This window comes from Porites lutea, chromosome 1 (genome assembly GCF_958299795.1).
Source record: "Porites lutea chromosome 1, jaPorLute2.1, whole genome shotgun sequence".
Classification (NCBI taxonomy): domain Eukaryota; kingdom Metazoa; phylum Cnidaria; class Anthozoa; order Scleractinia; family Poritidae; genus Porites; species Porites lutea.
Genome location: NC_133201.1, coordinates 699,490 through 723,137, shown reverse-complemented (window position 1 = coordinate 723,137; position 23,648 = coordinate 699,490). Strand labels below are relative to the sequence as shown.

Genomic DNA, 23,648 nt, shown 5'->3' with positions numbered 1-23,648 from the left:
TCCCTACTATACTACTCTACAACTCTTTTTTCAGTTCATTCCATGATCATGGCATCAAGAACAATGAATGCCAATAGTAGAGAGGAAAGTCATTTTCGTTGCATCACAAGCAACCAGAGCAATTCTTGTGCAGTTTTAAAAACACCTGTAATTTAAGCTTTAATTGTCTTTAACTTGTAGGTAAAGGGTTCTCTGAACCTTATCCATGACATTTTTAAACTCAAAAGGTTTATCGGTAAACTTGTTTTGTTCAATTTGTTGAAACATACTTAACAAGTTCTTAGTTCGTGTGTTGTAGATAGCAAAGCAACATTTCTTGAAATTTACAGTAAAATCGTTTACTTCAAATAAAAGAAATCTATGAGAAATGTCACGATGTAAATTAAAAGAAAAGTATAATGAATCGTTCCGGTGCGTGCTTACATCACGCTGGATGTGCAAGGCGACGTTCTCTGGCTGTGAAAATTTGAGTCAATATGAAGTCCAGCCACTCCCAGATAGTTATCAGACTACATCCAAGGAACAATCCCATGCTGCCTCCTATCTCACCTAAGAAATAAAGGAAATGACATTGTATTACAAGAGTATATGGCAGTCTATCCTGAAGCACCTGTAAACAAAGAGAAGCATGGAGATTCAGATAACCCCATCACTGCTCGTGAACTATATGATGACTTGCATCTGACTACTTGACAAAAGAGTGTACTCTGTGGATAAAATGATGCCATGACGGATTTATTTACCCTTTAGACACTGTAGGAAGAGTGGGTTCAAGCCAGCTTTGGGTGCAGTAATTCCTGAGATCATTTGGGTGCACAAGCGTTTGTTATGATTGGTCCACCAAAACGATCCCAGACATTGTTGTGCCGAAAGCTTTACCCATTCTCCTATCGTTTCGGGGTGGAGAATTTATTTACATATATTTCCTCATTTGTCTCTCTTCTTGACTAGCCCCTCGTCGAGAATTGTACGTGGGGAAGATAGACAAGACTTTTGTAATTACATAAAATAGCATACCAAATAATGAATTTGTATCATAAGCTGGCTGTTCTTCCTGCAAGTCATAGCTCATCGTCTTGAAGCCCACTTGTAAATAGACAAGATTTTCTCTGGGAAAACAAACACATACGAAAATACAACTACATGAAATTAAATACCTTTAATTTTAACACTTTTCACTATTATATTGTTATATCTATTACATTTTTTTGTAATTTTAGGTAATATGAACCTTACGCTAGGTCAAGTTAAGTTCACGTTGTCGCATTTGTTTCTGTTTTATTTGTAAATTTCATGTTTCCATTCCTATTTTTGTTTATGTTACACATTTACATGTAGTCCTTTGTCATGTCTACGATATAAGTTATCTCATTTTTTTTCTGTTAGCTTTCGTTATAATGTGTTAAGTGGACGTGCGTTATGTTACAGTGCATTACGTTACATTTAGTTATTTAACGTTACGTTGAGTTAAGTTGCATGACGTTACGTTAGGTTTGTTATGTTATGTTATGCTATATAGCTTGGTTGTTACAGTATCTATTACTTGACAATAATTTGTAGCAATAAAAAATCACCTCTGATATTGATGATCACCATAATAACCACGTCTTATAAATGCAGCAGCAGTGCCTGGATCAGGAAAGTATGAATAGCTCACTTCAGCGCCGTATTTGGAATAGTAACAAGGAACTTCACAACCACACGTCTTCTTGGTAACCGTTTCTTTTTTTTATGAAATATAATTTCAAAAGAAATATGTTAACACCCAAAAAAATCAGTACAAGAGCATCAAAAGAAGTTGTTTGGCTATCTACTAATCAGAAAATCAAAGCCCGTTAAAATGCAGTATAAATATTTCATCCCCACACTTTACGCCAACAGAAACAAAACTAATGTAAGAAAAGGTTTAATATCTTTGCAAAAGCCAGGCCCTTTATCGTTGGAGATACGTTTACTACCCTTGAGAAACCAAAGACCGGATTACTTACCCTGAATTTTGTAAACACACAAATATTCTTCCACGGTTGTGCAAGTGACGTGTTCAGGTGCACCTTAATTAAGAAAAACAAAACAAAACACGAACGTAACAAAAAAATTAAACTGTCTAGCCAGTAACGGTATTCAGTTTATTTGCTCATATTTGTTAATCAGGGCCAAAGAAAAAAGGATAATTTCCGAGTGTTGTAAACCCGACAAATTACACTCTGATAAAGGTAGGAATGATATTGTGGAAGTGGGGAATTGTAGTTTTTTTTTGCTGTTGTTGTCTCAATGTTTCGGTATTCTTTACTATTCTTTTTTCTTTCTTTCTTCCTCTATTTTCCTATCTTCTTTTTTAGCTGTAACGACTGGGTTTTCGGGTGTTACTCAGTGATTTGCTGTTTCTTGTTTTAGTTACATCATACCTTTGTATCCTGAAAGCCGGCAGCCACATTTCTTGGTAATTATTTCCGCTTTGCATTCGAAAAAACATCCCTCTACAGTGTAGCTGGTGTACGCTTTTAAGCTCCTCTTTGTACAATTTGTAGGGTACGGTTTTTCTAGGTTCTTATACTGCAATGAGAAAAATCAACAAGAGAAAATCAACGAGACTGGCCGAGGGTTTTTTGGCATCATATTGATGAGAGCATAAGTTATTGTTATTTCGTCCATTTCTGTAGCCAAGAAGACGCTGTGGATAATTTTGGAGACAAGAATGCTGTAAAATAAAAAATAGAATGTTTTTGCAAACAGTGAGTTATAGGCCAAGTCACTTGAGTTATGTTGGTTTGGTTATTACTTTTATTGTGTTCATCATGAACAAGACATTCAACTTTCCTGCCAATTTGGTACACTTTGAACAAAGTTAAAAAAATAAATCTTACCTTTTTCTGTGTGAGAGCTATAACAGCGTGTTGTCCTGGTCCTACGTTGATTCCTTCCCATTCATCGATATACTCGCCTTGTCCGTGAACCAGAACCTTAAATCCCACCGACATCTTTCCTTGAAAATACTCGGGTGTCTGAGCATCAAGAAGGATTGTCAATCCTGAAGAAACCCCGCCATTGTTCACTGTTTTTACTTTCCCATTCCTCCCTGAATTGAATGTGTAACACATTCCTGTTGGCGTGAAAATGGGATCAAAACTTTCTGCTGAACAAGATGCGGTACCGCCGAACGTACACAAAGGGCCAACAAGGGATTTTATGTCCTGGCTATAACGCTCCAGGAAAATTTCGACATCAGATTTGAAGTTCGATTGATGTTTGGCCGACAGGAGGTCATGTCTGTATTCTTTTGTACAGTTTGGTAGACTGATAGACATGTTTACTGTATGAGGTGGCTGGCAGCAACAAATTAAACTCAAGCCACAAGGCTTATTGCCTCGAACCTTTTTCGTGACGTCACACAAGGTAATATTCAAACCGCTGGCCGCAAATAGGGGGTTGTCATCTCTCATAAACAGTTTGCTTTTAGCGAGGTAGTTGTGAGAGCAGATTGTTATGGCTGGGAAATCCATTTCTTTAAGATCTTGCTTTGTTATCACCAAAGTGTTAATGGGATAACTATAGTATTTACTAAATGCCCTGTAAACTATCATAACGTAGTAAGTCAGTGCGACGAGAAGGAGCAAAACCCAAAACAAACGAACCACGAAATGGCGTTTCTTGAAGACATACTTAAGACCATGAAGTGTTGTGCTATCAGTAAATTCTTCCCAAGTCTCTGTTGAGGGCTTTTGCTTTTTGGGTAACTTTTCCCCTTGACTCTCACTCGCTGTAGTCCAACATTCAGGTGATATTTTCTTTTCGATCATCATCATCTCCTATATACAATCAGTGACGAATAAATTCAGTGGGAACGCGCCCTTCTGCAAATTATACGAGTTAAACACAATGTTAAACAGTTACACATAGTTAACTATCAAAACAAGAGTTCCAAGAAAAGCAATCCAAAGATTTTCAACTAATATTTACCGCCAGGTAACTGGCTTTTGATTGCTTACATCTTTAAAAGAGAAAAGAAATTCCTCCTTAGAAGTTACCAATTCTCTCGACTCTTTATTGTCTTATCGACAAAATGTCTCTGCCTACTGGTGTTGCTCCTCTTGTTAGTTTACTTATTTCTTTATTTAATTTTATTTTTCGCAGGAACAACACAAATGTAACAAGCCCTTTCGAGCTTTAAACAGTCGACGTCAGTCGTATGGCCTATTAAATTTAATTCTCCACAGACATGTTCATTCATTTTTACATTTCCGTTACAAAATACAATAATACACTATGGTGCACGTTAAAATTAAAGTCGTTGGTAAGCCTGATGTTTCATGTATTGTCGGCCTTAAGTAGTATTAACTAGTAAGACTCACATATGCACTCATAACCTGTTTTGTATGGTACGCTGTATGAATGGCTGCCAGGCCACAAAATCGACGGCAAGGCTTTTCGATCAAAGAGCAAGTTGGCTGTTTCCCGTTCAGGTTCCTTGTAGTTCTTTCGTGAGTAAAACAAGAAAGGAACTCTCTTGTCGCACTGTAGCTTACTGTGTCAGCTCGATGTGTCAAAAAAATTTTCCCGCTCGTCAGTTCTATAGCCACATGTATTATAAATGTTGCATTTCCAGTAAGGGGGCCAAACAAGAAGCAGGTGATCGTAAACAGCCGATGTAACGTTTAAATATTGTGGTATATAAATAATGAAAAATGGAATAATAATTATGTTTTCAATTTTACTTTGCCGAAAACTGTCCTTTTGAAGTATAAGCAAATAATAAAGGGGATGTTTCTGAGATGACTGCGTTGGCTTCTAAAGCGCAAGTTCCTCTTAAGCTGGAAAGGTAATTAAAAAAGAGTACTTGTCTACTTTTTTGCTTTTATCCAAACTTTTTTGATTGCACAGAAAAAGAGGACTCTTCTTTATTTAACATAAAGTAGTGTTCCGGTTCTGTAGCAAGATATCGTGCAAGTTATTTTCACCAGTAATTTGTTTTTTCTCTTCCATTTTAACCTGCCATGATTCCTTTGAAAACGTGATTTGAGTGCCTCTCCAGTTGGTAATCTGTAAATTATGCATTAATTTTTGCTCTCAACCAAACAGATCTTCCTTAAACGTTGACAGTTATGTTGATATAGATACGTTATTGAATGAAATGAAGAGAATTAAAAATTTATCTTCTATCTTCTAAGTGCTTGTGACTTCGTAAGCCAGTAATCCTACGTTTTGTTATCCTTCCTCTAGCCTCTTATTTATGACAAAATACTACTTATAGTAATTATTGCATTTAATCTGTAATACCATATTTATTATCATGTAACTTTCTTTGTAGTAATATTGTAATTTATTTGTTTAAGTGATACGTCTCCATAGTGTGTACATGCCTGCCTCGATTAGCCTCGATATTTGTAGGTAGTCTGTACTTGTGATTTATCGATTTTAATGTAAAATAAAGTTTTGTGGTTGGCAGCAGGGTAGAATTAAGTCAAAGTGAGAATTGTCTAGCTTATTTGAAATGTATATCATAACGAGGCAGGTTCTGTAATGTAGCTTGAAGTACATGACGTTCGCTAGGCTGTCGGTTTTTTAATTAATTTGAGCTCTCCAAATTAAACAATCCCTAATCAAAATCAGCATACGTAGTTACGATTTAAGAATAGTCACAGTTACGGTAATAGCGTAACTGAGCCTGTGATTAATTAAAACCAACAGCTGGTCAACGGATAACTTTACAAAAACCTCGTCACCTCAATGAGTTGTACAGTTGAGGCTGCAATACAGTTAGGCGACACTGGTCAGCGGATACCTTTTTGACAGCTGTCAATTGACCATAACATGGATGTCCATAAGGATGTCCACTATCAAGTTAAACACAGATGGTATATGTGTTTGATACCTAGCTAGTAATGTCCAGTCATTACAAGAAAACAGCCCATCAGAGTGCGCGTACTGTTGTAGCCATATAATAAGAAGTCATTATTACTGTCGTTTTTTTTTACTATTATTAAACTTCGCTAAAAAGGTAGGCCATTAATTATGACATCTGTACGGCGCCTTTAAATAGAGGATAACAATGCAGCAACGCGTCCCGCATTGGTCGTGGTTCGTAATTTTTATCATCGTGTTTTTTTTATTATAATTATTTCAATCAGGCACCATTTTAGCCCTCGAACGTTCAAACTAATTCATACCCCACCACAGTGAAAGGTCCCGGGGAGGTCGGTTGAAAACTCCCGGGATTTTCATGTATTACAATATTCTGGAAAGATGAAGCGGCACTGTAAACGGCCTTCTTAGATACACTAAAATGAGCTGTATGAGGGCGGTGTCTGTGACATAATTCAAAATGGCCACCATTTTTGGCCGCTATTATTTAAAATTCATACTTAATGACATAGAGTAGAAATTAATCGTTCTTCAAGCTTAAAGTCTAAACTTTGTTATAGTTAAACGTTTTGAAACTATTTTTATGCAAGGACAATTCGATTATCAGTAGCATTAAAGTAAGAAGATTATTGATTATTAAAATTCGCAATGTTTCTCTATTATAAGAAGCCAGCTGAGGAAACATGCATTGAGAAATAGCTGTAAACCAGAATTACCCGAAGGCCTAGCTAAATATTCGACTACAGAGAGGAAATTATGCTATAAGTGGAAAGAAATATTATTCATGATCTCTACAAGCACTACATGTAGGGCATCATAGGTAAGCTACCACAAATGATAGTCATATAATCATGAAATGTCATTAGTTAAATAATAGTGATTGCACTAACTTCAGAAAATAATTATTATTTTGGCTTTATACGTAAATCAGCGGCGACGGAGCGAATATAACGTGGGTGGGCTGAAAATAAAATTGGACATTCCATTTTTTTTCCATTCCATTTTTGGACCCCTCATATGCAATCTTCAATGTTGCCGACAACAACAACTCCATAGGATAATAAAAAAAAAATGGAATGTCCCAATCCAACCGGACGAGTCGACGTTTACTTGAACTTCCCAAAATAGTGTATTAAGTCCTAATGAGTTGACCGTGGTAAAATAAAAGAAAGTTAATTAATTATTATTCTACAAAAGTGGGGGGGTGCTGTGCCCAAACAGCTCCCCCCCCCCCAAACTAAATAGTGGGGCCTATGATGTTGCCAAAGATACATGGTTTGCTTGAAAAAATTTTGACCTCGGACGGCTCTTATTTAAATAAAAGCATAGGTGAGGTAGGTTTATTCACGAACAAGCAATTTTGATTTTTTTTTAGCCAACACTTATCACAAAAAATTGAACGAAAATTCACTGACCTGTAGAGCAATAGTTCACGGGAGAACAGCTGTAAATGTAAGTATGACATTGGCACCTCTGATTTTACTGATAACATTCAGTCTAAAAGCTGAATTGGAAGTATTGTTGTTCGTTGTTGAACCTCATTACTAACTTCCTGAATTCAGAAAATTTAAACTGAAAAAAATTCAAACTGAAACCCATTTACTGCTTCACAATTTAACTTCTATGCATTTACCAACAGATGAATACAAATTTCGATTTTCTGATCTTAATCATTTTTCTCCTGACCAGCAGTTTAATTATGGGATAACAACAGTTTCCTTCTAATTGTTAATCAACGGTAAAAGTTAGGAGATCGGTGACTGACATCCCTAGATCAGATTAGTTAGTTATCTAAACCAAGTATAAAGAAAACTGCAGAGGATAAAAAAAAAGTTTGTCGATTATCTACTCGACCTATAAGCAAGTAGGTACGTATAGCTACCTTATAAAACCGAAAATAAGAATTTTGATAGTAGCAGTATAAGCAGCACATCACGTCCAGTTCCTATAAATTCAAGCACTGTTGTTTGCAAATCAATTGGGAAACCATCGTAAGTCCCCCAATCGATTATATAATCATAATAACTGACAGTATTCCAAAATAACCCGGATAAAATAATAGAGAAAATGGAAACTCAGGGGTTTCTTGTAATTTCAATTATTATTTAATATTTTATCTAACATTTTCCTGTGACGTTGCAAAAGTCGACCCGCTCGAATTTTGTATATTCAGGTAAACAGTTATCTTCTCTTTTTTTCAGTTTAGTTAGCTAGTAAACGTAAAGATGAAATTATGAAGTTCGTCAATCAGTGATTCGATTTATACAGTAAGCAATACAGTTTAATGGAAGATATACTCTATGACTGTATATAAACACATCAAATAAATCAAATAATTTTAATTATTTGCACATGTATGCGATTTTTCTACCCCGTTAATTGATAGCTAGAAGTCCTCTTTAAGACATACAGGAAATTAGAAAATATTAGTTTTCATTACACAAAAAGAAACGAATGCTGTGCGGAAATATAAACGTTTATTATCTATTAGTACGGTGGCTAGGCCTTCGGCGATAATAAGAGCAAATGTTGGAAAATTGTCACATTCATTAAAATTCGTTATCATACTGAGTCTTTCAAGCCTTGTATAATGCCGGCAAATGAAATGAAATTGGTCTTATCTAAAGAGCTAAAATTCTTAACATGTAATGTATATTTTTTATCATTATTTATGTCACTAGATTAAGGCTGCTCTCACAAGCAAATAAGTTGACTTCTTCAAGGAACCTATCAGAACTTGATATGTTTATTTCCTGAGATTGCCGTTGCGCCGTTTTTTCGGTAAGTTCATTCAAAATTGCAAAAGTATCAAATTTGCAGCGCTCCTTCTTGTACCAGGAACTGAAAGCCACGATGGCTTTAGATAAATCAAGGGTATTGTCGTTTGATGAACTAAAATTTCCACTTCTTAATTCTTTTTCATTTTTAGTTTTTTGTACTCTAAATTGACTTGAATGAGCTTTTGTTTAAATAAAAAATGTTACTCATTCCAAATTTCCTTCGCTAGTTCACTTAACTATCAGGCAAGAAAATTTTGAGGATTTCAGCAATTGAGGGTGAGAGGGGAGGTTAAAGTTTTCTCAACTTCTGCCGGCCGCCAACCCCTGCTCCCCCTTTTTTCTCTTCACCAGCAGTAAATCTCTCTACCTATATCCGTTGAGTTGCCTACGAAGAAAGCTAGAGTCAATTTACAAAAAAAGCAACTAAATTTGCCGCCATTTTACAATTTTTACATCAGGGAAATCAAGCAAGGACCAAGCACAGCCAAAATGGAGGTTAAAAGAGATGGATGGATGACTGAAATGCCAAGACATACTGTTCACAATTATAATAACGGTGACAAGAGGAAATCATTAGAGATGTGGAGAGAATTTACGGAGGACACGACACTGCATGGAATCCGTTATGTGTTTATGAAACGTCATTTTGTCATACGCCTAATTTGGTTTGTGTTACTACTGGCCTCAGGTGGCTACTATTTATTCCTAGTATACAGTGCTTTTAATAAATTTTACAGCCGTCCAATTACCACCGTTATAAATACAACAAGACTCAACAAAATGGTTTTTCCTGCCATTACAATATGCCCTCTTAACTTGTTCGCTAAAAGCAAATTGTTCATGAGAGATGACGATCCACTTTTTACACCCAGCGGCTTAAACATCAGCTCATGCGCTGTAACTGCAGAAGTTCGTGGTGATCGTCCCTGTGGGTTGGCTATGCTTTGTTGTTGCACTCCATCTGAATATTCGCAGTACATCTCCCTTATACCAAACTGTACAGATCAATACAAGCAAGACATCTGGAATACAATGAATCGTGCTCGTCATCATCCAGATGTTGAATCCTTTTATCGTTACTACTCGCAAAATATTACGGATCTTTTAGGACCTATGTGCTCGTTTGGCTGGGCAGAATCACCATGCTCAGCAACTGAATTTTCTCCCCGAGTGACAGCTTGGGGAATGTGTTATACCTTCAACTCGGCGGATACTGGTACTGAGATAAAAACTGTAGACTATGGTGGACTGTCATCAGGATTGAGAATCCTTCTTGATGCACAGACACAAGAGTATTTTTTGGGAAAGTTGTCGGTGGGATTCAAGGTTCTCGTTCATGGACAAGGCGAGTATATCGATGAATGGGAAGGAATCAACGTTGGACCAGGACAACATGTTGGCATAGCTTTATCAGAAAAGAGGGTAGGGTTTTTACACTACATGAGGGGCTCATTTTACTGTGTTAACACAAGGATCATTTCACGTGTTTTTGCAGTGTTTTTATTTCTACTTTCTGTAGCTCATCTGAAGTCACCCTCTACGCTAGTGAGGTTGACACAACTTAAAATCGTCTAAAAATCCAAAGGTAACCCGCCATTAATTCTTCATATGTTCGCAGCTTAATCAGCCAAATTGGTGACTCCGTGAATCCACTCCAGATATGTTAAAATTTCCCCACCTTCCCTTTGCACACTTTGATCAGTTTCGAGGCACTTCGTGCTTTTCTGCTGCAGGTGGGGCAATGTTTGTAGATTACCATCCGTGAACGACAAGCTTCTCTTGCTAAAAAAAATACGTCAGTTCATAGAATGAAAGTGAGAGGCGCGCCAAGCGAATTTCTATTTCATTTTTAAATTTTTTTTTTCTTTCAGTTATGCTGCGGTTCATAAAAGCTGTTTACGTAAAGCACTAAATTCCATTCATGTATCTTCTTACCAAGCCCACTTGCTTCACAGACCATCGATCTATGACTTTACTTGTTACTGTTTTTCAGTTTAAGAACCTGGAAAAGCCATACGCCACTAATTGCTCTAATGGAAGATTGAAAACATTCACCCAATATACAATAGAAGGCTGCATGCATGAGTGCGAGAATGAAAAGATCCTAACGATGTGTAGTTGTAGACCAACTGGATACAAAGGTACCAGCTATTTTTTAAATTATGCAGTGCATAGCAGTTTCCATCGGTAAGCGATCAAACCATTCCATTTTACAGTTTAACATTATTTTTAAATAAGACATGTCACACTGAAAAATAATGTTTTTCTCGTTTCCCTTGAGGTTCCCCTGGGATTCAAGCTTGCACGACACCAGACGAACTTAGCTGTGGAACAGAATACTCAGGTAAGAACGTTTTGGAAGGAACCAAGCTTGGTTTAAATGATAACAGAAGCATACAACTTGTGCTGCTGACAGTGAAGTAACCAGCGTTTTCCTCGCGAATGGCATCTTAAACAAATCCATGGCATGCTAAGCTTAGCCTTGAGAATTATTCCCGCGAAGCGAGTTTATAATTTTGTAGCGCACGCAGCGCGCGGATCACGCGAGGATCGCAAGCGGACTGCGATTTCGCTTTGGTCATAAATCTTTCTTTCTATCGGTTTAGTGTCCGCAGTTGCCTAGCAACAAGCCATAAACAAATCCTAAAGACGCCATTCAGCATGGCGTCATTGTGCATTTTGGGTTTCCAGGCAACACGGCCACCGACTTGGGCTCATTTTATTCATCCTCTGTTTACTGTACGTTGGCGATTCGCCTAGAGAATCGCCAAGTATTTCCGAGGTAAATAACAGCGGGCTGCAAACACAACAGTGCCCGATTGGACAAGTGGCTGGACAGTCCTTGCCGTGGAAGATTTAACACCGAAAGAACGGTGACCTGAACTTCAGCGAGAGCAGTGAAGAAGAAGACCAGTGCGTTCGGCGCAGTAGTTGCATGGCCCAGTGGTATGAAGCCTCGCTTTTTTTCGCTGGAGGAAGTTGGGGTGCAGTTTCCAATCCGGGCGGGGCTACTTTCATTTTTTTTTTTCCATCGTATTTTACTCTTTGGCTTGTTGCTGTTTATTCTCATTGCTGACCCTTTTTAGCTTCGCGAGAGTTTTGTGATAAGGTATTTCTAGTACTAATTATTGGTTGTTTTTGTTGTTGTTTTTTAAAAAAACTCGTGAACGAAATAATTGCTGCAAGAGGGCATCTATCAGTAGCTCAAGGTTACTTTGAACCCGTCTTATAACAAGAATTTACACTGTGTAGACAGGCCTTTTGGGGGAACAATTAATGAGGTTCACAGCAAAAGTAGCTGATTTTGAAGTGAATTCAATATTTCAATTTAGCATATGTGGATGTGGAGTCTTGTGGATGCACAGTTCCTTGTTATCAGATAAAATACAGCGCGGAAGTATCGCACTCAAAGTTTCCAGATCCTGGCACCGCCCAGGTGCTCACTGATTACTATGGTGAAGCAGAATATATAAGGTAATTAGTAATTGCGTCATCAGGGCGAATAACAAACCTTCACAAGCCATTTCTCGGACACTGACAAAACGTATTGGGCCTAAATTGCTAGCAATCGCTATTGAAGTTCCATAAATGTGAAGTTTTGGACGCTAGAAGGATGCACACTGCTTCAAATTGTGTCTCAGAGATTAGTTATACGAGCTCTTATACGATGATATCAGATAGATAGTGACATATACGGCAAACGTCAGATTCAAGTTGAGAAATTCTCAAAATAGAAAACGTGCAGTCAAAGAGAGTCCAAAACCGTATAGACAAAAGTAACATGAAGCTGCTACTTTTGTGGTAGAAGTAATATAATGAACAGTATAAAGAACAAGCTAAGAGAAAACTTAGTTATGTGGTACAAATTTACGTTTCCCTTTTGCCGTAAACGTTACTCTAAATCTCTTGGTAACTTGTGTAAAGCTAAAAGGCCTCTCTTCAGTCAGTTGGCCTTGATCTCATTTCTCAATCGCAAGTTTCTGTTATCCACAAAAACATTTATGTTATTGTCTGATGGAATGGAGAAAATAATACATTCATTTAAATAAGATTGTTATATTCCTAGACTTTCACTCAACTACACAGGGACAGCCATTGGCTGATTCTTGGTCACGTGGGCTTGATTAAAATCAAATGTATCCCGATCGTGATACATTAAGCAATGTACCCCGCTCGGGATACATGCATGGTGGAAAGTGGCGTGACAGAAGGCAGGAAAAACACTGCCAGTTTTCTTTTTCGTGAATAAACACAACACAAACATGAAGCCTCAAGCTAAAAAGCAACGATTTTCAAGTTATGCCATGAGAGAAACAGCAGCTAGAGGAGGAAAAAGATACAGATAGTATAAGGAAAGTACTGTGTAAATCATTCATTCAGTTTCGTATTCTTTTGTTGCTGTTGAAGTACGTTGAAGTGAAAGTCTAGAAATATAACAAAACACTTAATGCCAGGTCCCTCGGGAAACCAGTTAGTTTTGTTTTCCCTCGAGTCCTGATGTTTCCATCGACTTCGTCTCGGGAAACACCAGGTTTCGGTAAAAAAAAAAACTAACTGTTTCCTCGGCATTTGACATTAAGTGTATATTATATTTCAAAAGCGCCTGACCTCAATATGCAATGTTAATGTTCTTTTTTTTTTTTACACTGCCTACATATTTTTCAGTGATAACCTTGTACTTGTAGAAGTTGGATTCAAATCATTGAGCTTTGAGATGCAGGAACAGCAACCAGCTTATGACAGCGTCTCATTGTTCGGTAAAAATGTTCCACCTATTTCTTAACTATTCAGCAGAGTAAAGTTATGCTTTTTCCTCCATGTTATTGTTATTCTTTAAAAGAAATAAAGTCTGAATTTCATTGTTCCATATAACCCAGCTTCCTGTATGTTTTTAGGTGAAATCGGAGGTAACATGGGTTTATTCTTGGGATGCAGTTTACTTACCATCTTCGAGTTCATTGACGTCATCATCAGAATTGCAACGAGAAGGGGACGTCAAGTTTTACATACGCAATGACGTCACACTGGTGCTGAAGCTTCAGTTAAGCCGACTGATGCAATTTTAAATGCATATATATTTTCAAGCACAGAAGCAAAATTACGTTTCAAACAACGAAAGCTATACCAGACTTCTTCTGCGGACAGTACAAGCACCTAGATCGCGATGGCTTTTATATTTTCATTGACGATATATACTTATCTTACATTTATTTTTTGCTTATAAGCTCACATTTGAAGCAAATATTCCAAACAGTAGAAAGAAAATATATTTAGAAAATAACTGTCATGCATGGGTTACCTTCATGATTAAGTCAAGATGTTGGCAAGAAGAGACCATAAACAATGTTTGGTGATTACGCATAATACTTTGTTTAAAAAAAATGTCAGAAATTACGGGTTACTTACTATGTAAATGCTTATACACATTTAAAACTGTGTAACGTTTCCATAAGTGTACGCTAAGTGTAACCCAGACCCTCCGAGAATTTTCGTGCTGCCTCTTGTCCTTTTTTTTGAGTTATTTCGCAATTAACACAAGAGAGAGTTTGGTTTTCTAGTAATCACGCGGTTCCAAATGTAGGATTTTCAAGGATATTATAACGGATGCTAGTAGACGATCACTTTGTAAACAAAGCAATGGTTAAAATACATAGGTCAGTAAAATCATTCATTCATTACTAAAGAAATTAAGCACCACGTTTAAAGCGAATAGCGAACGGCAAAAATGTCCTGACTACTATAATGCCGTTTTCTATTTTTCTGTGTTTATTTTACTGTTGAAAGTAATTTTTGCTTACAAGCAGTTCATAGAAGAAAATTGCAAGCATAACTAGTGCCTGTCAAAATATACTAAGCGTTGTTGATTGCGCACAACTTTTATTGTGCGTGCGATAAAAAGTATATTAAGAAAATCGACGCTTACTGTTATTACATAACTTACATAAGCTTGATTGGATAGAGGCCCTATGTTTGTTTGTATACATTACCTTAGAAAAATCAGTTTCGTTATAGTATGCATAGATCTAAATGGACAATAAGCAAACACTATTCTTGCCTGATTTTTCATGGGATAACAAACAAATAAGTAACAGTGAATTAAACTCGTCGAGTGATTTTTAAAATAAGATCATATTTAAGTGATCCGAAAGTCAGTTGCTTGTTAAAGCATTTAAGAAGAAAACTACTCGACGTTTCGATGTTTCAAACATCATTCTCAAGGGTGAGAAATGGTAAGTTCACAATCTAATTTATTCAAAATTAAACTCTTTTAACAACTTTGAACTAACAGTTCTCACTCTTGAGAACTGGTGATGTTTGAAATATCGAAACGTCGAGTAACGGTTAATAAAAAGTTAAATTTTTCATAATCTTAGAGTGCGTTGAAAATGGATGCGCGGACCAGGGATGAAATGTAGCCGATGTCCCACCCTTTGTAAAATAAAGTATAATCTTGTAACCACAGTGAATCTCCATTATAACAATTCTGAGTAAACCCTCGTTCGCAGTCTATGTTTAACACTGAAATAAAGCATGGATTAGAGTTAAAAGATGTGCTCGCGCGCTATGTTGATTTGCTATAAAAAGATCACTTGCGTTCAGCCAATCGGAAAACTGCAGAGAAAAAATTAACGTCGAATTGAAACTAATTTATTAACCAGCCCCTAGTGCAGTAAAACTAAGAACTTTCTTTAGTCTAGACTTCTACGGCCAAAGCTTTTAAATAAAATATAAAAGTTTTAATATTTTCTCATCGCATCTCAGTCCCTATTGTTTATCGTGCCTCATTAACAAGAAGATGAATAGTTTATTGTTTCGCTGTGTACGTCACTTGTTTGTGTTAACGACATCTACTGACTGCGGTAATATAAGCTACAGCACATTTGAAAGTCATCATTTCATTGAAAAAGCTGACAAACTTATTCCGCTAAGTTTGTACGACTCAAAAATTGATTCAACGAATTCCACCTTCATGCCTGACGGGTCTTCAATGATGGTGGTTTTTGGATAATCAAATGTGAGTATCTGTACGTTGTATTTTATATAAATCTGGTAATTTCAAATCAATTCTTAGTGATAAGTTTATATTATCTCTACCGCATTAGGAAGTTTTTTAATCGCCTCCGAGCCCGATATATTGGGATAACTGATCGACATGATTTGAGGTTTATCTTAATATTTCAAACATTTACGTGACTTAAATCACTCATTCGTGGTCCGGCAAGCGACAGAACGACTGATGCCTTCAATATGCATAATCCTTTGCGTGTATACATGTATTTATACAAAATGTGATTTTTTTCAGTTTCTTGAATGCTATCGTCTTATCTTGAGAGTACATTGTTAAACACTGCGTGATTCATTGATAAATAAATTATCCCATGTGGACAGCTCCTTTCTGGATCATGATTTTAAAATACGAATTTAAACACCTGAAGATTGAGAACTCTACTATCAAAACTGACTTTGATCAGCGTTATACTGACAGATTTAAAATGGCTCGTATTGTAAACGTTATTTGATTTTCTTAAAAATCGGCTGAAATTTTTAAAGTTGATGAGATTAAGGTACCTGCAACGAACAATTTTCTAATTACTACTAGAAAAGTCTGAAAAGTAATGTTTGCTTTTTGAGATAATGACATTGACGTCGTATTAAGATGTTTCCACAGACATTTCCAGAACAACGGAATCACAGTTGACTATCTCATCTATATCATACTCTCACCAAAGCAAAATTCTTCCTCAATTAAGATAAAATCAGTTCTTATCGCCACCGAAAAGATTTTTACCCAGCAAACCTTGTAGCCTTGACAACATACGTAGATGTTGATTATGTTCAGCGGAGATTTCACTTTATGATGCCCTTGGAAGGACCGTCCTTATAGAATACATAAAAGTGAAGTCTCATTTTTTGAAACTTTTTTCGTCGAGAATATATTTCTGGTAGCGTTTATAATAAATTTCAAACACCAATGCTTTGTTCGATCAGAAGTTTTAATTTTCTAATTATGTTTTTGCGTTATTCATATACGCTAATGATCTTTCCTTGCATTTTCATTTCGTTGGCTATCTTGATTAGAATGTTTAATGCAACGAAAATCTTGAGATTATGGCCAATTTCATTTCCAATTCCTTGTTGAATTTCTTTTAATACTTTCACTGGTAACTTGAAAATTACAGTTTACTTTCAAATTTGTAATCTCAGAATGTCAACATCACAGTAAGCGCAGCGTGGGGCATTTACATAATACTCAAGGAGCCCTAAAAAATAAACCTATTTGCTGTGCCATGTGTTCGAGCCCTACCCAGGAGGGGCGGGAGATCGTCCGAACCCCTGTGAAACTAAACTTGAATGTAACGAACCTACTCGGGACATGGTAAGGTGGTAGAATTATTGATGTCATAACATGTGGTTTTGGCTCTCTAATACAATTTACTACCTCACAACAGAAAATAAATAACCACATTGTTGATGCAAGGCTAAAAGAAACTGCCAATGCCAGAGAAGATGAACGAGATAGCAATGTCAAAACTATCAGAGGGTGATATTTCCCAGAATAACGCCTGGAAAGGAAGTAAGTCTTCAGCAGAGATGTGGCAGGAGTTTGTTGATAACACAACACTACATGGTATCCGCTACGTGTTCATGAAACGTCACATTCTCGTGCGCTTAATCTGGCTTGTGTTACTGCTGACCTCTGGAGGATATTACATTTTCACAGTTTACAGAGCTTTCAATAAATTCTTCGATCGTCCAATTAACACCGTAATAAGCAGAAAAATTGTTAAAGAAATGGACTTCCCTGCGGTAACAATCTGCTCTCTTAACCTTTTTGAAAAGAGTAAAGTTTTGATGACTGATGACAACCCACTTTTTGCATCCAACGGATTAAACATCAGCTCATGCGCTGTGACAGCAAGTGTGCGAGGCAATCGTCCCTGTGGATTGTCTCTAATTTGCTGCTGTGTTTTTACCGAGGACATAAACGACGCATTAGTTATCCCCAACTGTACCCAGGAGTATAGACAAGATCTTTTAAATGTTATTCAGAGCAGTTCTCATCGTCCGGACCTTGAGGTCTTGTACATGCACTATAGCCAAAACTTAAGTTCTCTCGCCGGACCACGCTGTAACTTTGGTTGGCAAAGCACACCTTGCACATTGAACGACTTTGTTCCCATGGTAACGGATTGGGGAATGTGCTACACCTTCAATTCAGGACTTGATGGCAAACCAATTAGAAAAGTGGACGCTGGCGGAGTTTCATCGGGGTTGGCTTTTATTCTCGACGCAAATGTACACGAATATACTCAAGGAAAGTTCTCAGAGGGATTCAAGGTGTTGATTCATGGGCAGGGCGAGTACATTGATCAATGGGAAGGAATCAACGTAGGACCAGGACAGCATGTTGTGATAGCTCTCTCGGAGAAAAGGGTAAAATACTGAGTAATCCATCGTGATGATATATTTTTATCGAGCGTGCGTTTTAAGAGATAAACTGTAAATGACCACAACATCCCGGAATGCGGTCTACTTTCGTGTTCGGGCATTTTTTGTTTTTACTGAAAACAGTGTCACCTTTTTTTCAATGATCTTATGCCGTTTTAACGTGAACCAAACAAATGCTGGTGACTGCCCGTATTAGTCCTGAAGAAAAAATAGAATGAACCACCCTAAGCTTATCCTGGTTTCAGTAGCATGAGTGACAGGAGGTGGTGGGAGGGGATGCTAATTCATCACAGGGTCACCAACAACAGTATGACCCCGGTACAGTGGAAACTCGATATAACGAAGGGCCAAGGGACTGGCAAAATATGTTTGCTATAAGGAGGTTTCGTTTTATCAAAAAAAGTTCGTTATACCGACGACTTCGTTATATAGAGGTTTGTTATATCGAGGTTCCTCTGTACCCACTAAAACACTTGAGCTGAATAGAGAAGGCAAGACGAAACGTTTGGCTTGATCAGGCAAGCAACGTGATGGGGTCCGATGTTAAACCTTGATCAATTCATTAAGAAATCAAATGCTATGAACTTCCAATTGTTTATTTTAATAGTTAGCCCTGCTCAACAGTATTTTTCTTGAGAAACGATCCATGTCTTCGCTATTCTCATGAAAAAAAAACACGACTAGGGGGACGCAAGAAGAAACAGATATTCTTTAAATCCATTTTCTAAACCTTATTAACACAACACATTTTTTCAGTTTAAGAACTTGGAGAAGCCATATCATACTAACTGCAGCACGAGAACATTAAAAACGTTCAAAACGTATACATCTGAAGGATGCATGTTTGAGTGTCGAGCTGAAAGCACGATCAAAACGTGCGGGTGTAGACCTGCCGGATACAGAGGTATAATGATATTATTATTTCCCCCTGGATTCCAGATAATTTGCAAATCAATATCAGGTCCTTCGTAGCTTATGGCTTTGCTTTCGCACTCTCTACGAAAAACCTCTTTTTTAATCAAAGTTCCATAGCCCTAGCGGTAAACTGACCCCCAAATCTTACCCATTATGTACTGGATCTGAGCAAATTCCACGCATCTCGTGTGGCCCTTTTTAAAAAAACCAGGTGATCGTCTTTACCTAGCTAATAAGATTTTGGACTTGTGAGTTTGGCCAACCAATCAAATTGCATGAAAACTGTCCCCATTTAGCCCGAAAAGAGGACTGTTTAGGGACTTTTCCACCAACTTTGGTTTTTGCTTTTGTTTTCTTTTCTTTTGTTTCATTTTGTTTGTTTGTTTGTTTGTTTCGAAAGCAAAACTGTGGATAGGTCCTCATTCATTGTTATACCTTTCGAAATAAATCAAAGCTATACTATCACATGCATGCACATGATATTTATTTGGCCCTATGATTAATTCTACATATTTCTACACTCTTTACTTGAAAAAGCTGCTATTTATGTTGTGTATTGTCCTTATTATAAGGTGCTCCCCAAGCTCATACTTGTGGATCAAGAACAGAACTAAATTGTGTTTACAAGGTAGATGGTGAGTAGACATTGACTAGGAGAACATATGAAGGAGGTAAATGTTTTAAGATATTGTTTGACTGAAACGGTTCTTTTAGAAGCACAAAAAAGTACATGATTATGTAAGCTATTGAAAGTCATGTTATTGAAGATTATTTACAAGCAATAACAGCGCTTGCCCAAACTGCATTTACACTTGCAAAAGCCAGATCCAGAAAATGATTAAAAAAGCGATACGCGGAGAGTTCATGCTTGAGTTCCGACCTCGAAACAGAGTGTTCCGGAGCTCACGTGTTTTACTTCTTCCAAAACGTGCAAGTTAATATCGCTCGTTAGATATAAAAAATCGTCAATAAGCCAGTATTTGCCAGCCTTTCGACTCTCCCATAGCTGAGCGAACATATTCTAGACAAAATGTAGTGGCAGTGAGAATTGTACCGTCACAGTAAATAAATAAAATAAATAAAGTCTCTTCATTGTTCAAAAGATAGAATTACATATCTTATGTTAAATTTAAATATAACAACAGTAGAATTGACCAACCTTTATCTTTGACTATGTAGCTGTGTTAGACGAAGAGTTCTGCGGATGCCAAGTTCCTTGCTCCCAGACTAAGTATACTACAGAGGTGTCGTATTCGAAGTTTCCAGATCCTGGCACTGCAGAATCCTTTGTGACGACTGGTTACTATCCTAACGTACAGTACCAAAGGTAATGAACAAAGATGACAAATGTTATCCATCTGAAATGTGCGCGCAAGCAGTATAGGACCGGTTAGAGACATTTTTAATTTGCGGAGAATTATATAAACGCAGCTTGCGTCATAGCCTTTAGTTTTTACCTCATGAATTAGACAATGTTTTTTTCTTTTTTTCAGGGATAATCTCGTGCTTCTGCAAGTGGGATTCAAGTCATTGAGTTACGAGATGCAGGAACAGCAACCAGCTTATGACAGCAATTCATTGTTTGGTAAAACCATCTTCATTTTAATCTTTTTTCGAAGCCCAGCATAAGGAAAAAGCTAACCACTCTTCATATTTATCCTAGCAGTCAAGCTTAACCTAATGTTATCTCATCCTCCATTCATCTCCATTTCCAGTTGCACTACCTGTCAAATAATATCCGCAATATTTATCAAAATTACTATTTCTTTTTCAGGTGAGATTGGAGGCAACATGGGATTATTCCTTGGTTGTAGCCTGCTGACTATTTGTGAATTCTTCGACTTTTTTATCGGTTTGTTGGCAACACGAAGACGCCAATTATTTAATTCAACTCATCCTGCCTAACTTAAGGCATTAAACAAAACACGTTTCTGTGAGAAAAGAAAATTTCATAGAATTATTATAAGAAACAATTCAGACTAACTGGCTTTTTGCTCCTTGCATAGCTTTCGCTTGGAAATAGATTGTTTTGAAAAGACCAGCTTTGTAATCATGAAAGAAAAACTCGTACGAATCACGACCTTCTTATTTTAAGTACAGTCACTAGACCAAATAATTTCCTAAAATCATACAGAACTAGCCCCGGTTGTTCAAAAGCAGGATAGCGCTATCCACCGGATAAATCTCTATCCAGCGGATAAGTATTAGGGAAACCAATTGCACTATCCACTGAATAGAGATTCATCCATCGGATAGCGCTATCCACCTGTTGAACAACTGGGGCCTGATTAACAACTATTTAGCACTAAAGGGTTGATTCACGGTATGCCTGTCAAAGCATTGACCGTCACGGAGTAAAACATTTTTAAATAAAAATGACCTGTTAGCCCCCAATATGGGCTGAGTAGTATACACTACTCAGTTTTTGGATAAACTGTAATTATCTTAAGGGCCAATACAGTCGAGTTTTCTAGACATGTGTGGCTGATTTAAACCCACGGTAGAGACTGGAAAGAGGCTAAACCAGACTTTGGGTTCCCATGTCTAGACTTGCACCTTTTTTCCTGCGATAGCAAAGCTGTCGAACAGTTTGCCCGTCCAAATTAAATTCGTAATGGGGAAAATGTTTTTGTTTCTAAAACTTTGCTTAAGACACATCTTTTCAAAGACGCCACTTTTACTAATTAATGCTTTTGTTTTCAGTAAATTGTTTCATTGTTCCACCGCATGGAGCAATACCTCGAAAACAAACGTAAAAAAATTGCAATTAGTTCAGAACTTTGCTGGCAGGATAGTTTTTGGGCTCCCAACGTATGATCACATCTCTGAGGGATCGAAGTCACTTAGATGGCTTCCTATTGCTGACAAACTACTTTTAAATGATTCTGTTATGGTCTATAAGTGCCTAAATGGTCAAGCATCAGACTACCTTGGTCAAAAATTTACACGTAGACAAGCTCATCACGACAGAAATACACGATACAAAAAAGACCTGAATCTACTGAGATGTAGATTAAAAACTGGGCAGCGATCTTTCGCCTTTAGAGGGGCCTACTTGTTTGAACAAACTACCCAAAGACATGAAGGAAGTGGCAGAGTGCCGAATGTTTAAGAAGAGACTTCTTAAAATGACGTTCATTATTTTAGTACTTAAGATTAGTTGACTAGTTTAATAATTCTTTCTTGTATCTACTTACTTGTTAAATAGTTAGCCCATTGTGCAGATTGTGACTGAAGTAAAGGGAGTCTGAATAAACGTATGTATGTATGTATGTACCGACTCTTCAACTATTTTTCCATGGATTTCTGCCAATTTTTAGCTTGAGCAAATGTTCCTTACGACATCGGCAAACTGCCTCTACTAGATAAACAAAGATGAATTTTGACTAATAATAAAGTAAAAAACATCAAAAAGAAGGAAACTATATTTAGAGCACAAAATAAGTCAAAAACATTTACCCTGCAATTTTATGAGAAAAGTCCCTCTAATTAGATTAAGTAATAATAAAATAACACACAACAACAACAAAGCTGATGTTCAAATTGCCTTCAAGCGTGTTTCCAAGAATGTCTCCTAAGACAAGACTACCAAGAACTTCTTGGAGAGTCATAAATTTGCAACCAGATGAATAAATTGCTTGAACAGGCGAAATAACATCCATCTAAACAATCATGGCTCCTTTCTGACCATGTATCTCGGACATTGAATTTCATCTTTTTTCCAACATAAAAAACAAACCTTTGTGAAGTTTAAATCATCTGTCAGGTGATGAGACAAACACTGACTAAAACAAAAGAAAATTTTTACCCATCGATGCAGCCAGCACGATAGCGCTTCAGGGTGCACAGGCCGTCTATTCTAAACCCCCAAACTTTATTTAAAAGTTTAAATAATTAATCGTCAGTTAAGCAGCGATTTTACCTCAAAATATGGTAAGCAAAAAACTTAGATGAAATTATTTGCTTTAAAACCAGTAATAAAAAATAATCTTGGATAAGAAAGATCGGTTCACTTTCACCGGAGTCTTAAGACGGTGGCTTGAGTACATCAACATTTCTCTAAAGATGGAAAGGTGACTTCAACCATTATTCAACTGACTGTTTGTTTTCACTGAGTTACTAGATATAATTCCGTTCAAGCAAAGGCCGTGGATGTCGATCACTCGGTGAATCAGTGACTACGCAGAGAAACCTGTGGTCTGAAAACTGCAAACTGTAAGTGATACAGTCGATCATGGTAGTCTATCAAATCCATCGCGAGCCTGAGACTTTTACCTTCTAAGCTTATAACATAATGATCATCATCACTGTTCAAGCTTCGTATCCAAAAGACCCAAAAAAGAAGCGAGGCTGATTTCACAGTTAGTAAAATTGATATGATTGCCAATTTTTTTTAAAACAAATGTCTTGTTTCCTCTTCAGGGTCTTACAAATATTTCTGCAGAAGATATATGTCATAATGTCTTTGGGAATATTGGCTATCACGACAAGTTTCTCCACTGTTTAGTCGACCTTGTATTTTTCTTTCATCTAGTTTAGCCAGTTATTTATAACCTTTTGGCTATTCAACTCGAACTACAGGTCGGTTCCAAACTTTGAGACGGTCCACAGTGAGTTTGAGTAAAGGTTGAGAGGCTGTAACAG

The 23,648-nt window shown here is 37.1% G+C and overlaps 3 protein-coding genes and 1 long non-coding RNA gene across 4 annotated transcripts; 3 read left to right on the top strand and 1 right to left on the bottom strand.

Annotated features, from left to right (window-relative positions):
• Positions 1-282: 282 nt before the first annotated feature.
• Positions 283-3,865, bottom strand: LOC140933424 (acid-sensing ion channel 4-A-like). Its single transcript, XM_073382981.1, has 6 exons — positions 2,865-3,865; positions 2,406-2,553; positions 1,989-2,051; positions 1,575-1,722; positions 1,018-1,109; positions 283-549 (listed from the first exon to the last, which is right to left on the bottom strand). Exons 1-6 carry the CDS (start codon positions 3,801-3,803, stop codon positions 425-427), a joined length of 1,515 nt encoding a protein of 504 aa, XP_073239082.1. The 5' UTR covers positions 3,804-3,865; the 3' UTR covers positions 283-424.
• A 4,648-nt stretch (positions 3,866-8,513) lies between these two features.
• On the top strand, positions 8,514-10,834 carry LOC140941301 (acid-sensing ion channel 1A-like). The gene is made up of 3 exons (XM_073390285.1): positions 8,514-8,640; positions 9,098-10,061; positions 10,633-10,834. The coding sequence occupies exons 2-3, from the start codon at positions 9,129-9,131 to the stop codon at positions 10,828-10,830; spliced, it is 1,131 nt and encodes a 376-aa protein (XP_073246386.1). The 5' UTR covers positions 8,514-8,640; positions 9,098-9,128; the 3' UTR covers positions 10,831-10,834.
• A 53-nt stretch (positions 10,835-10,887) lies between these two features.
• Positions 10,888-13,985, top strand: LOC140941312 (uncharacterized). The gene is made up of 4 exons (XR_012166444.1): positions 10,888-10,983; positions 11,972-12,113; positions 13,305-13,396; positions 13,535-13,985. It is a non-coding gene; the product is annotated as an uncharacterized lncRNA (long non-coding RNA).
• Positions 13,986-14,827: 842 nt separating this feature from the next.
• Positions 14,828-21,122, top strand: LOC140928154 (acid-sensing ion channel 1-like). Its single transcript, XM_073377896.1, has 7 exons — positions 14,828-15,654; positions 17,090-18,074; positions 18,846-18,993; positions 19,577-19,639; positions 20,184-20,331; positions 20,498-20,589; positions 20,779-21,122. The coding sequence occupies exons 2-7, from the start codon at positions 17,136-17,138 to the stop codon at positions 20,907-20,909; spliced, it is 1,521 nt and encodes a 506-aa protein (XP_073233997.1). The 5' UTR covers positions 14,828-15,654; positions 17,090-17,135; the 3' UTR covers positions 20,910-21,122.
• Positions 21,123-23,648: the final 2,526 nt, after the last annotated feature.

Coding starts and splice junctions, on each gene's coding strand:
- LOC140933424 (XM_073382981.1), bottom strand. CDS start 3,803: ATGATGATGATCGAAAAGAAAATATCACCTGAATGTTGGACTACAGCG. Junction 2,554..2,864: donor TAGCTCTCACACAGAAAAAG/GTAAGATTTATT, acceptor TTCTCATTGCAG/TATAAGAACCTAGAAAAACC. Junction 550..1,017: donor TGATACAAATTCATTATTTG/GTATGCTATTTT, acceptor TTTATTTCTTAG/GTGAGATAGGAGGCAGCATG.
- LOC140941301 (XM_073390285.1), top strand. CDS start 9,129: ATGGAGGTTAAAAGAGATGGATGGATGACTGAAATGCCAAGACATACT. Junction 10,062..10,632: donor TAGCTTTATCAGAAAAGAGG/GTAGGGTTTTTA, acceptor ACTGTTTTTCAG/TTTAAGAACCTGGAAAAGCC.
- LOC140928154 (XM_073377896.1), top strand. CDS start 17,136: ATGCCAGAGAAGATGAACGAGATAGCAATGTCAAAACTATCAGAGGGT. Junction 18,075..18,845: donor TAGCTCTCTCGGAGAAAAGG/GTAAAATACTGA, acceptor ACATTTTTTCAG/TTTAAGAACTTGGAGAAGCC. Junction 19,640..20,183: donor TTGTGTTTACAAGGTAGATG/GTGAGTAGACAT, acceptor TTGACTATGTAG/CTGTGTTAGACGAAGAGTTC.